The sequence below is a fragment of the Ictidomys tridecemlineatus genome, chromosome 9 (assembly GCF_052094955.1).
Source record: "Ictidomys tridecemlineatus isolate mIctTri1 chromosome 9, mIctTri1.hap1, whole genome shotgun sequence".
NCBI classification, from domain to species: Eukaryota; Metazoa; Chordata; class Mammalia; order Rodentia; family Sciuridae; genus Ictidomys; species Ictidomys tridecemlineatus.
The window spans coordinates 91701225-91714480 of record NC_135485.1 but is presented as its reverse complement, the minus strand read 5'-3'; the positions used below and the strand labels follow the sequence as shown (position 1 = coordinate 91714480).

Here is a 13256-nt window from a genome sequence, read left to right as displayed (position 1 = left end):
GCTTGCTTCATATGTGTGAGGCACGGGGTTCAATCCTCAGCACCACATAAAAATAAAAAAAGATACTAAGTGTTCATCTACAACTAAATAAATATTTTTTTAAAAGTCTATTCCTTCAATCCAAGAAGGATATAAACAAAAAAATAAATAAATTTTTATGTTTGTGTGTGTGTGTGTGTGTGTGTGTGTGTGTGTGTATGTGTGTACAAGGGATTTAAAAAAATATAGACGTGGACAGGACCATACATTCATTTATTCAAAGAGGAAAATTAGATGATGATATGATGTAAACACAAAAATTACCAACTCTGAGACCAAATCCTTTTAAAAAGCACAGATTGAGATCCTGTTGTTACTGCAACTGAACACAAGTTTCAGCATTTCCCTTGATGATGGTAGAGTTACCCTGATTATCAATATCTCAAGGTCTCAAGTTCCAGCCCAAAATGTTAGCAATCTCAGGCTTTTCTTATAATGAAAACCCTATTTACTGAGATAGTAACATTTTCTTTATTCAATAGGAAAGTACCTTTAAAATCTTGAAACCTTTAAACTAAATATAGTAATAATAAAGTAATTCAAACCAAGATTAGGATCATAAATAGTTTCAATAACAAGGCAATCTGATGTTGGAAATTATAATCTGATATTTAAATATCTTCTGTTACTTTTAATTTTTAAAATGATTTCAATTTAAAATGTGTAATTGAGAAGTTGATTTTGAATATTCAACTTTTTATTTAGTTTTGTTGTTTTGTTTTGTTCTTGTTTTTTGCTACTGGGCATTGAACCCAAAGGCACTAGTCATATCCCCAATCAATTTTTTATTTTTTATTTTGAGACAGGGTCTCAAAACAGCCCTGCTAAATTGCTGAGTATGGTTTTGAACTTGCAATCCTCCTGCCTCAGCCTCCCAAGCCACTGGGATTACAGGTGTGTGCTACTGAGTCCAGCCTATGTAGTTATTTGTTTACTTACTTTGCAGTGATAGTGGTTGAACCCAGGGCCTTGAATATGGTAAGAAAGTGTCTGCTCCAGTGCTACAACCCACCCCACTTAACTTTTTCATTGAAAGGAAGAGTAAGTAAATTTTACTAGGATAACAATATTAAACCAGAATGGTGAAGCAACTCAGCAGACTGAGATAGGAGTATCACAAATTCAAGGCAAGGAATTTAGCAAAACCTTGTCTTAAAATAAATAAAAATTTTAAAAAGCTCTGTGAGGGAAGAATAGAAGTTCATTAGATAGACAAAGGCTAATGAAGGAAAGGGAGAAAGAATGAAAACAGGAAAGACAATAGAATGATTGGACATAACTTTCCGATATTCATATATGAATACACGACCAGCCACTCACTTACAACTACAAGAATAGGAAGCTGCCAGTCATGGTAGTGCATGCCTGTAATCCCAGTGGCCTGGAAGGCTGAGACCTTGTGAGTTCAAAGCAGCCTCAGCAACAGTGAGGCACTAAGCAATTCAGTGAGACCCTGTCTCTAAATAAAATACAAAATAGGGCTGGGGATGTGGCTCAGTGGTTGAGTACCCCTGAGTTCAATTCCTGGTGTCAAAAAAAAAGAATGGGAAGTTATACTCAGTGTACATATAATAATATCAAAGTACATTCTACTGTCATGTATTAAAAAGAATTTAAAAAAAAATAAAAAGCTCTGGGGATATAGCTCAGTGACAGGGAAAAATAGCATATTAAAAAGACTTTAAGGGGGGCTGGAGATATAGCTCAGTTAGTAGAGTGCTTACCTTTCAGGCACAAAGCCCTGGGTTCAATCCCCATCACCACAAAAAAAAAAAAAAAAAACTTTAAGAGAAACTGTATTCATTTTAATCTATTAGAATTACAATAAGGGCTTAAGTACTTGGAAAGAATTTGTTAGCAAAAACTAAAACATTAAAGAAAGAAAAATCAAGGCCCACACCAGTGGCTCAGGCCCACCCACAATCTCAGCAACTCAAGAGACTGAGACAGAAGGACTGCAAGTTCAAAGCCAACCTCAGCAACTTAGCAAGTCCCTTAGTAACTTAGCAAGACAGTCTCAAAATAAAAAAGGGTTGGGGATGAGGCTCAGTGGGAAAGCATCCCTGGGTTCAATCCCTGGTACCAAAATAAATAAATAAAATATTAATTTTTTATAAGAATTGTGAATAACCTCTACTGAAAAGCTTCCCTCAGTGAAAACCTCACAATGACTGATAGAATAAGGATGAAATATGGAGATTTTAGCTGGTAGACTGAGGAGGAGGAACTTCATTCAGGAGGTCACAGAGGTTGTCAATGTATTATATAATAAGTTATACTCCATGTATGTATAATACGTCAAAATACACACTACTGTCATGTATATCTAAAAAGAATAAAAAATGTATTATATACTATCATCAATTCAACTGTAATAAAATCATTTTAAGTTAATAACATTAATAGACAGTATTACCCTAATACATGTATGATTACATGACTGGTGTGACTCTGCACCATGTAGAGACAGAGGAATGAGAAGCTGTGCTCCATTTGTGTACAATGTGTCAAAATGCATTCTGCTGTCAGGTATAACTAATTAGAACAAATTTTAAAAATAATATTAATAGAGATAGTTAGAACATGGGCTCTGAGCGAGAAAGCCTAAATATGACTCCTCCACTCTCAAGCTGTGAGATCCTTGGGCAAGCTACTTCACCACTCTGTGCCTCGGTTTTATCCTCACTAAAATAAAAATTAAAGATAGTTTGAGGCTGGGGAGATAGTTCAGTTGGTAAAGTGCTTGCCTAGCATGCACAAGGCCCTGAGTTCAATCCCCAGCACCAAAAAAAAAAAAAAATAGTAATTCTTGCTAGGCACGGTGGTGCACGCCTATTATCCCAGCAGCTCAGGAGGCTGAGGGTGAGACAGGAGGATCATGAGTTCAAAGCCAACCTCAGCACCAACAGATGCTAAGCAACTCAATGAGACTCTGTCTCTAAATCAAATATAAAATAGGGCTGGGATGTGACTCAGTGATCGAGTGCCTCTAAGTTCAAACCCTGGTACCAAAAAAAAAAAAAAAGTAATTCTTAGGAGAATTATGCAGACTAAGTAAGTTGATATATTTAAAGCATTGTGCCTGACACAGTAAATACTTAATGAATTTTTTAGTCAAACAAATTAATACTTTTTCTGTGTGTGTGTGAGTGCGCTTGTGTGTGGTGCTAGGGATTGAATCCAGGGCCTTGTGCATGTGAGGCAAACACTTTACCAACTGAGCTATATCCCCAGGTCCTAAATAATACTTGTTAAACTTTTATAATGTACAAATTACATACTGCAATATGGAAATCATTTGAAAATTTCTATTTTCACATTATTAGTATATGGATATACCTAACACTTCATCATCTACAGTTTTCTTAATATTCAATAAAAAAAACAAGAGCTTAGCTCTTAGACTCTGTAGTCAACTGCTCTGAACTTACTTTGTTTCCTAAGTGAGTGATCTTCAGAATTCCATCTTGCCACACTTTTGACTTCTTCATCTTTTGATGAGTATATAGGACCTTATTTCCAAAGTACAAAAGAAAAGAAAGATTCTTTTTATATATTCAATGTCACATATTTTATATACATTTCCCACACATAAAAAATATTTAAGATACCTTTTTTCTTATTAGTGCAGTATCACAACAATATCAACATTAATGAAAGAAAGAGACTGGGGGTATAATTAAATGGTACAGTATGTGCTTAATATGTATGAGGCCCTGAGTTTTGTTTTTTTGAGTTAAAAAAGAAAGAGGAGGGGCTGGGGTTGTGGTTCAGCTGTAAAAGTGCTCACCTAGCATGTGTGAGGCCGTGAGCTTGGTCCTCAGCACCACATATAAACAAAAAAATAAAGGTCTTGTGTCCAACTAAAACTAAAAAATAAATATTATTTAAAAAAAAAAAAAAAAGAGGGGCTGGGTGGTATTCTCTGGGTGGTATAGCTCAGTGGTAGATTGCTTGCCTGAGTGAAGCCCTGGATTCAATCCCCAGTACCATAATAATTAAAGAAAGAAAACAAAAGTTAGCTAGAGGGGTAGATGATAAAAAGCAGAAAGAACAGGTAAAATATAAGGGAGAAACTGAGAAATTAATAGTACCAAAAATAATTCTGAGCTTTCAGCGGACACAACATCTTTGTTTGTATGTGGTGCTGAGGATCGAACCTCGGCGGCACGCATGCCAGGCGAGTGCGCTACCGCTTGAGCCACATCCCCAGCCCAATTCTGAGCTTTCAAGTAATCAGTTGGAAGGGGAAAATTACTGGGTACTCAAGATTCATGTAGCCAAGCTAGGCACAGAGGTGCATGACTATAATCCCAGGTGACATGGAAGGCTGAGATAGGATTGCTAAGTTTGAGAACAGCTTCAGCAACTTAATGAGATCCTGTCTCAAAAAAAAAATTTTTTTAAAGAGCCTGGAGATGTAGCTCTGTAGCTCAGTGGTAATATACGTGCATTCAATTCCCACTACTGGAAAACAAAAACAAAACAGAACAAAACCCTCATGCACTTCTTCAAGTGAGGTTCAGAGACTTGTGGAGGTCTCCAGGACTTTTATAAGCATCTGTGAGGTCAAAACTATTTTCACAATGATTTTGTCTTTCCATTCTTATGCCTATAGGTGCGGAATGGGTTTCTCAAGTTACATATGTGCAATGCTGCTAGATTAAACTGTTAAACGAATGCAGAAAAACAGAATCCAATTGTTTTCTACTAAATCAAATGTTGGGCTGGGGATGTGGCTCAAGCGGTAGCGCGCCCTCCTGGCATGCATGCGGCCCAGGTTCGATCCTCGGCACCACATACAAAGATGTTGTGTCCGCCGAAAACTAAAATAATAAGTAAATAAATAAATAAAATGTTAAAAAATTTTGCAAAAAAATGTATAACAATACTAGTCTTCTCAATGTTTTTTCCTGCAATTGTTCTTGTTCTAGAAAAATTAAGTATTTTTAATTTAAAATGCTATTCATCGGGGTTGGGGATGTGGCTCAAGCAGTAGTGCGCTCATCTAGCGTGCGTGCGAACCGGGTTCGAATCCTCAGCACCACATACAAAGGAAGATGTTGTGTCCGCCGAGAACAAAGAAAAAATAAATAAATGTTAAAATTCTCTCTCTCTCTGTCCCCCTCTCTCTCTCACTCTCTCTTTAAAAAAAATAAAATAAAATAAAATGCTATTCATGCTGGGCACGGTGGCACATGCCTGTAATCCTAGCGACTCTCGGGGCTGAGGCAGGAAGATTGCAGTTCAAAGCCAGCCTCAGCAAAAAGCTAGGCGTTAAGCAACTGAGTGAGACCCTGTCTCTAAACAAAATAGGGCTGGGGATGTGGCTCATTGGTTAAGTGCCCTGAGTTCAATCCCTGGTACCAAAAAAAAAAAAAAAAAAAATAGGGTGGGGCTGGGGATGTGGCTCAATGGTCAAGTACCCCTGAGTTTAATCCCTGGTACCCCAAAATAAATAAATAAATAAATTTTTAAAAATAAAATAAAACATTTTTTTATGTTAACATGTAATGAGTTTATTATTATTATTACCTTTTAATGAATTCAGAGATATTTTGTTTCTGTTTTAACTTCTGTCTTCCTTTCTCTCTTTTTCCCCCAATACAGGCACTGAACCCAGCTTTATTGCTGAGCACCATTCCCAGCTCTCCACATTCCATCCTTATTCTGTCTAAAGCTGGGTTTATAGGCATGTGCCACCAGGCCTGGCTTGTTTTAACTTCTAATATTTAAAAAAAAAAATCAACATACAATAACTCTACATACAAAAGTTCTTTGGAGTCTGAATTATTTTTCTAGAGTATAAAAAGTTCCTAACACCATATAATGTGAGGAGCACTATCTAGACATAAGAGGCATATCAGGTCATCAAGAGAAACAAATTATTTCCCAGACCCCAAGCTTCCAAAGAATAGAGAAGGCTTTGTATAATCAAAATAGTGCAGTATTTTGGACATAACTAGAAAACTATTTATTTGAATTCAGACATAACTAGGTGTCTTGCTTCTTGGTTTTTTTGTTTGCTAAAACTGGCAACTCTAGCAAGACATTTGAGAAATGTCAGGAAGGAAGGAGGGAAAGAAGAAAGCAAGGGAGGGAGGAGGAAAAAAACAAAAAAATGTAAAAATTAGTAAGACTTACAATAAATTCTTGGTTTTCCATTTTTTTCTTCTGAAGTTATAAACTAGTTAGATCCAGAAAATAATCAGTACTTATGCATTTATACCACCTAAAATAAAAAATGAAATAGAATATTAAACCTTGGTAAAAAGAATAAGTAGCAAATATAAATCTTTCCAATAAACGCTTGACCAGAGGCCAGAATTAAAGATTCCCAAGAATAACTACTAAGGGAAAGAGAGGTGCAATCAAATTATCTGTTACTAGGGACACAGAGTAATATCATGTTGTAAAAAAAAGGACCTACCAAGTCGGACATGGTGGCGCACACCTGTAACCCCAGAAGCTCAGGAGGCTGAGGCAGGAGGATTGCAAGTTCAAAACCAGCCTCAGCAAAAGCGAGGCACTAAGCAACTCAGTGAGACCCTGTCTCTAAATAAAATGCAAAATAGGGCTGGGGATATGACTCAGTGGTACAGTGCCCCTGTGTTCAATGCCCAGTACCAAAAAATAAAAATAAAAAAAAGGATCTGCCAAATAGAGAAAATGAAGTAGAACATATAAACATTGTTTTATATCTTAATTATAAGAGTCTACAAACAGTACTCCTGATTTAATGTCTATCTAGAAATGGATTTTTCTTTCCACATAAATAGTTTCCTCATAGCCTGATACCTTTTGTAAAATTTTCTGAATTGCTACAGTCACCACAAGATGGCCCCCTCGCGTTTTAATTTTTTCCTTTTACAATGTCCAGTTGCCACTGATTGCGAGTACCTCCTCCCCCACCCCAGCCACAGATACCAAAATCTGTAAGTGCTTAAGTACCTTATATAAAATGGTATAGATTTTGCATATAACCTATGTACATCTGCCCATCCGCCCATATATTTTAAGTCATCTCTAGATTACTATAATACTTAAAACAATATAAGTAACACGCAAATAGTTGTTAAACTGTATTGTTTAGAAAAACAGTCCATATATATTCAATAGAAATGCAATTTTTTTCTGAATATTTTCATTGTGCACTTGGTTAAATTTACAGAGATAGAACCATGGATATGGAGGCCTGACTGCACATTAAGGTCAATGTAACTGAGTATCCTTGGACCAAATATATATTACATAATACTTCTGCAAGGAAAATCTTCAATATTGCTGCAGAAGATACTACAGCTACTCTGTTTTACTGGATAAAATCATGTTGGCAAATTTGGAAAATGAAATCATTGATGGAGCTGGATATAGTGCATGCTTGTAATTCTAAATACTCCAAGAGCTAAGGCAAGAGAATTAAGATTTTTTTTAATCATTGTTTTAATATTTTTAGTGGTAATGAATTGCTGAGGATCGAATCGAGTGCTTCACGCATGCTAGGTAACCACTCTACCACTGAGCTACAATCCCAGCCCCAAGGCAGGAGAATTAAAAGTTCAAGGCTTACATTGCCAATTTAGCAGGATCCTGCCTCAAAATAATATTTTTTAAAAATATTTTTAGTTGTTAATGGATCTATTATTTTTATTTATTTATATGAGACATTGAGAATCGAACCCAGGGCCTCACGCATGCCAGGCAAATGCTCTACCACTGATATAAAATTTTATGAGCCAGGCATGGTGATGCACGTCTGTAATCCCAACAGTTTGGGAAACTGAGACAGGATGATCTCAAGTTCAAAGCCAGCCTCAGCAACTTAGTAAGACCCTTTCTCAAAATTTAAAAAATAAAATAAAGACGGCTGGGGATGTGGTTCAATGGTATAGTATCCCTGGGTTCAATCCCTGCCAATAATAATAATAGAATTTTATGAAAGAGCTGGGGATGTAGCTAAGCGGTAGAGTGCTTGCATAATGTGCAAGGCCCTGGGTTCAACCCCCAGTACTGCAAAAACGAATAACTAATGGTGAACTGAAGAAATAGAGATGTCGAAGGAAGTGTTTCCAAAAGGTATGCTCTCTGGACCAGTAACATTACGTAGGAATTAGAAATGAATATTCTCAGGTCTCACTTTTTTTTTTTTTTTAAGTACTAGAGTTTGAATCCAGGCATGTCCTATTACTGAGCTACATTCCCAGACTTTTTCTTAATATTATTGTATTTTTTATATCTTTATTTAATTAATTTATTTTTTTACGTGGTGTTGAATATCAAACCCATTGCCTCACATGTGCTAGGCAAGCGCTCTACCACTGAGCCACAACCCTAGTCCCTCCCAGCCCTTTTTATTTCTTGAGACAGGATCTCACTAAATTGCCCAGGCTGGCCTCAAACTTGTGACCCTCCTAGTTTCAGCCTAACAAGCAGCTGGGATTATAGACATGCCCCACTGCATCTGCCTTCAGATCCCACTCTTGACCTATTAAGTCAGAAAGTCTAGGGTGAGGGCCCAACAATCTATACTTTAGCAAGCCCTCTAAGTGGTGGTAATGCATGTTCAAGTTTGAGAATACAGTCCTAAAATAGAGGGATTCAATAAAACAAATTTGTGATTCTGGATTCAGTTCTTCCCTTCCATACATAAAATATGCCACCTACATATTATTTGTAAATTGGGTATATTTATTCAAAGCTTACTAAGTGCCATTCATTGTCTAGATTGCTATTAAATTAATGAAATGATATCCCTCATCTCAAGAAATTTTCACTAAAGCTGAGTGATTTAAAAAAAAAAAACAATTACAATAAAATGCAATAGGAATTAGGACAGAAAGAGTGTGCAACTTGGTCTAAAATATTAAATAGTTTCCTGAAGGAAGGGATGTCTAAGATTTAAGCTGAAATAATCATTAACCAAGGAAAAATGGCAGTGAAGATCTTCCCAACAGGAAACAAGATGTATAAGGGCAAGCCTGATCAGAAAACTCCGGGTAGTCTAAAGAGAAAAGTGCTACAGTAAGTATTGAGAGAACAGGCTGGATTCAGAGAACTTTCTATGTTATGCCAATGAGTCTGGACTTTTATTGAAGACAGCAGAAGACACAGCAGTTTTTTAAAAATAAAATGACATAATCTAACTTGGATTTCACAAAGATCACTTTAGTTGCCGAGAAAGGATGGCATAAGAGGTAGGCCAATGGGATATGCATACTTGCCTCAGGAGACAGGTCACAGGACAGGACCCACTAACCCTAACTTTCAGAAATATATTTGTTAGGGAGAACTTGACTTGAGCAACGCGATTTTGGGTTTTGTTGTTGTTTGATTTTTCATTTGTTTTACTTAGTTATACATGACATCAAAATGCATTTCGAAAGATTGACATTAAACAGAGGCACGAGATGGGAGGGAAAGAGAGAGAAAAGGGGAATTGCATGGAAATGGAAAGAGACCCTCATTGTTATAAAAAACTACATAAAAGAGGTTGTGAGGGGAATTGGAAGAAAAAACAAGGAGAGAAATGAATTACAGTAGATGGGATAGAAAGAGAAGATGGGGGGAGGGGGATAGTAAAGGATAGGAAAGGTAGCAGAATACAACAGTCACTAGTTTGGCACTATGTAAAAATGTGAATGTGTAACTGATGTGATTCTGCAATCTGTATTTGGGGTAAAAATGGGAGCTCATAACTCACTTGAAACTAATGTTTGAAATATGATATGTCAAGAGCTTTGTAAGGTTTTGAACAACCAATAAAAAAAATAAAATAAAATAAAATCTCAAAACAAAAAAAAAATGCATTCGATTCATTGTACACAAATGGTTCACAACTTATCATTTCTCTGGTTGTATATGATGTAGAATCGCACCATATGTGCAGTCATTCAAGTACCTAGGGCAATGATGTCCATTTCATTCCACTATCTTTCCTGCCCCCATCCCCCTTTCCTTCCTTTCCCTCCCCTTTGTGCAATCAAAGTTCTTCCATTCTCCCCAGGACAACGCCATTTTGAAACATATCCTCCCTCTTAGAAAAATGATCACCCCCACAGCAACTCTGACCCAGCCTAACCTAAACCCCAAACAATACTCCATCATTACACAAAATAAGGGAATTGTTATCTGGGACTGAAATCTTTAAGATAATACCTTGTTATACATGGACTAGGGTCTACCACAAAGAATGAAGGTGATGACCAAAAGGACCCTTCCCTGACAACCCCTAAGCAATGGCATAGTCACAAAAATTTCCCCATTCCCTCACTACTCTATAACTTCTGTAGGCTATAAGAGGAAGATGGTTTGATCCTCCCCCTGGAATCCCACCGGCAGGTCTGTCCAAAATAAATCTGAGTTAATGTTCAGCTGCTTCTCCTAGCACCTTCTTTATTTCCTTTGTTCAGTTCTTTCCTTACAGCAACTTCTTTTATACCCCTTTCCTTCAGCCCACAAGAATTACTAGATTATCTAAGTATGCTAACAAAATTTAAGATTCAGAGAGGGCTGGGGTTATAGCTCAGGGGTAGAGCGCTTGCCTCGTGCATGTGAGGTACTGGGTTCAATCCTCAGCACCACATAAAAATAAGTAAAATAAAGATACTGTGTCTGTCTTAAAAAAAAAAAAAATTCAGAGAAACATATCCCTGGTGGTTTTGGAGCAACTTGCTCCCACCACGATAAGCTGTATATTATATGTATACAGATGATAAAATACACAGTATGAATACAGTGCATGCAGCAGTTAGTATATAGCAGTTATTAATATTGAACTCTTTAATAATAGCTATTATTATTCAGTATAATTATATGCTAGACACTGTTAAAATGCTTTAAATGTATACAGCCTTATGATATAGACACTATTTCTATATCCATTTAACAAAGAAACTGAAAGACATAATAATTGAGTAACTTGCCCAACGTTATAAATAAATGGCACATTTAGAATTCAAAACAAAATTGTGTACATCAAGTACAACCAGAGAAATGAAAAGTTGTGTTCCAATTGTGTACAATGAATCAAAATGCAGTCTGTCATATATATCTAATTTAAATATTTTCATTAATAAAAAACACACAAAAATGTGTAAACACTGGTGCTCAAACTCATAAATACTAACTTATATAACTATTTATTAACTACCTACATGTTTTAGGCAGGAATTAGACTAAACCTTACATAAATTTATCAGTCTCATCATCCCAAACAATAGATATGAGAGGTAGGATAATAACTAACTTAGCATTCATGAAATCTTCTGTGCACCAAAAAAAGTAAGCATTATCATCATGATTTACATATTAGGAATTTAGTATTCACTCTTTTAGGGTTACTTTTATGCGATTATACTAGAAGTTCCCCAGTATTGCAAAATAAAGTCCCTACTATTTTCCTAAATTAAAGTTAATACTTCTGGGATTTTTTTCTCCCCAGTGCTGGATATTGAACCCAGGGATGCTCTACCACTGAACTATATCCCCAGCCCTATTTAATTTTTACTTTGAAACAGGATCTTGCTAAGCTGCTTAGGGCCTCACTAAGTTACTGAGATAAGGCTAGAATGAGGTATCCTTCTCCTCAGCCTCCCAGATCACTGGGATTATAGGTATGCACCACCAAGCCCAGGTGGAATTTATTTTTAAATTAGAATATTCTCCATGTTTGTATAAATATGTCAAAATATATACTGTCATGTTTATATAAAAAGAAAAAAAATTTAAAGAGAATAAAAAAGAAATTGTGACGATTCAAACTCTCTAACAAGGTAAATTCGATTATGGGATTTAAACCTAAAAGAAAAGCTAACTGGATTTTAAAATATTTAGAAGAGTCCTTATACTTATATTCAATGAGGGTCAACAACCTTAACTTGCTTTTTTTTTTTTTCTTTTCTTTTTTTCTTTTTTTGCAATGCTAAAGATACAACCCAGAACCTTGAGCATGCTAGGAAAGTGCTCCATCACTGAGCTACAGTCCCAGGCCCTCCTTTCTTATCTTACTATCAAACTGGGGAGGGGGAAATGTTTTAGCCAACAGCATTATATTCAACTGAAGTACAAGGGTAAAATATTTTCTCAAAGTGTTAATCTGTCCAAATTGTTCAGACAATTCAACTGTTGACCATCCTCTAGTAGGTGAAAGATTAATCTGAAAAGTTTTTAAAGTTGCTGTGGAAACTACAGATGTTCTCTGACAATTAAATATGCTCATACATATAAATATACATTTTTGTGCTGCTATATATACAAAATTACATATCTATGTTCTTAGTAAAATATGGACCATTCTTCCTATTATGACGAGATGTTTTGGGTTTTTTTTGTTTTTGAACAAGCAGGATTTTCCAAACCTAAATGTGGACCTCTAAGTAATTCAGGCTGAAAAGTTTCAGAATCAGAAACTTAACAGAAATAACAAGATTTCTGTTAAGAAACTATTCCAGCTGGGGGCGCAAGCCTTGCATTCTCAGCAGCTCAAGAAACTAAGGCAGAAGGATCACCCCAAATTCGAGGCCTGTCAGGGCAACTTAGTGAGACCCTACCTCATTAAAATAAAAAGGCTGGGGATGTAACCCAGGGGTAGATCGGCCCTGGGTTCAATTCCCAACACACACAAAAAATAAGAAAATTAACATTCCAAATAACAACAACAAATCCATACATTTCATTAGCCAAGACTACTATAAAAAAAAAAAAAATTCCTGTGTCGCCAAATTGACAATGAAAACTTGGTCACTTGATCTTTTGGCAGTCCTAAAATCAAAGAGTAAAACTCTCTCTGATCCTCATACTAAGGACCAGAATTGCAAAGCAGGGCCTAGCAAAGATATGAAGATGAGGCACAGATTATTGGTAGTTGAAACCAGCTGTGTCGACTACCACTTCAATCTTGGTTTTCAAACAACAACTTCCCGATCTGCTACTGCTTCGCCCCACATCGTTCAAATTTCCCTGCCTGTCCACCCTTCATTCCCCGGGAACCCCAAGAAACACTTCATTTCACCTGTCCCATTGCACAAAATCCACTTTCGAATTTCTCCCGCGAACGAGTGTGACGTCACTAACCTGAGACCGCACCAGCTGAGGACCCAGTCCTTAGCCCGCCCACCACCGTCTCAGCCTGAACCGCCGTTTTCAATCGGCCAATCAAATTCTTCATTGGCTTCGCGCCTCCTCAGCTGGCCGTGCTTCCTGAAGCCCCACCTCCTTGG

The 13256-nt window shown here is 36.6% G+C and overlaps 1 protein-coding gene across 7 annotated transcripts in view; it reads right to left on the bottom strand.

Annotated features, from left to right (window-relative positions):
- Zgrf1 (zinc finger GRF-type containing 1) overlaps nucleotides 1-13248 on the bottom strand; it is an 87778-nt gene extending 74530 nt beyond the window's left edge. For 6 of the 7 annotated variants that reach the window (XM_021729663.3, XM_078021800.1, XM_078021804.1 and 3 more), the window contains exons 1-3: nucleotides 13049-13102; nucleotides 6184-6271; nucleotides 3471-3551 (exon numbers count right to left, since the gene is read on the bottom strand). In XM_021729663.3, the coding sequence (XP_021585338.2) occupies nucleotides 3471-3551; nucleotides 6184-6204 (102 nt within the window). In that variant the 5' untranslated portion in view covers nucleotides 6205-6271; nucleotides 13049-13102. The other variant, XM_078021801.1, reaches the window with a different exon arrangement.
- Nucleotides 13249-13256: the final 8 nt, after the last annotated feature.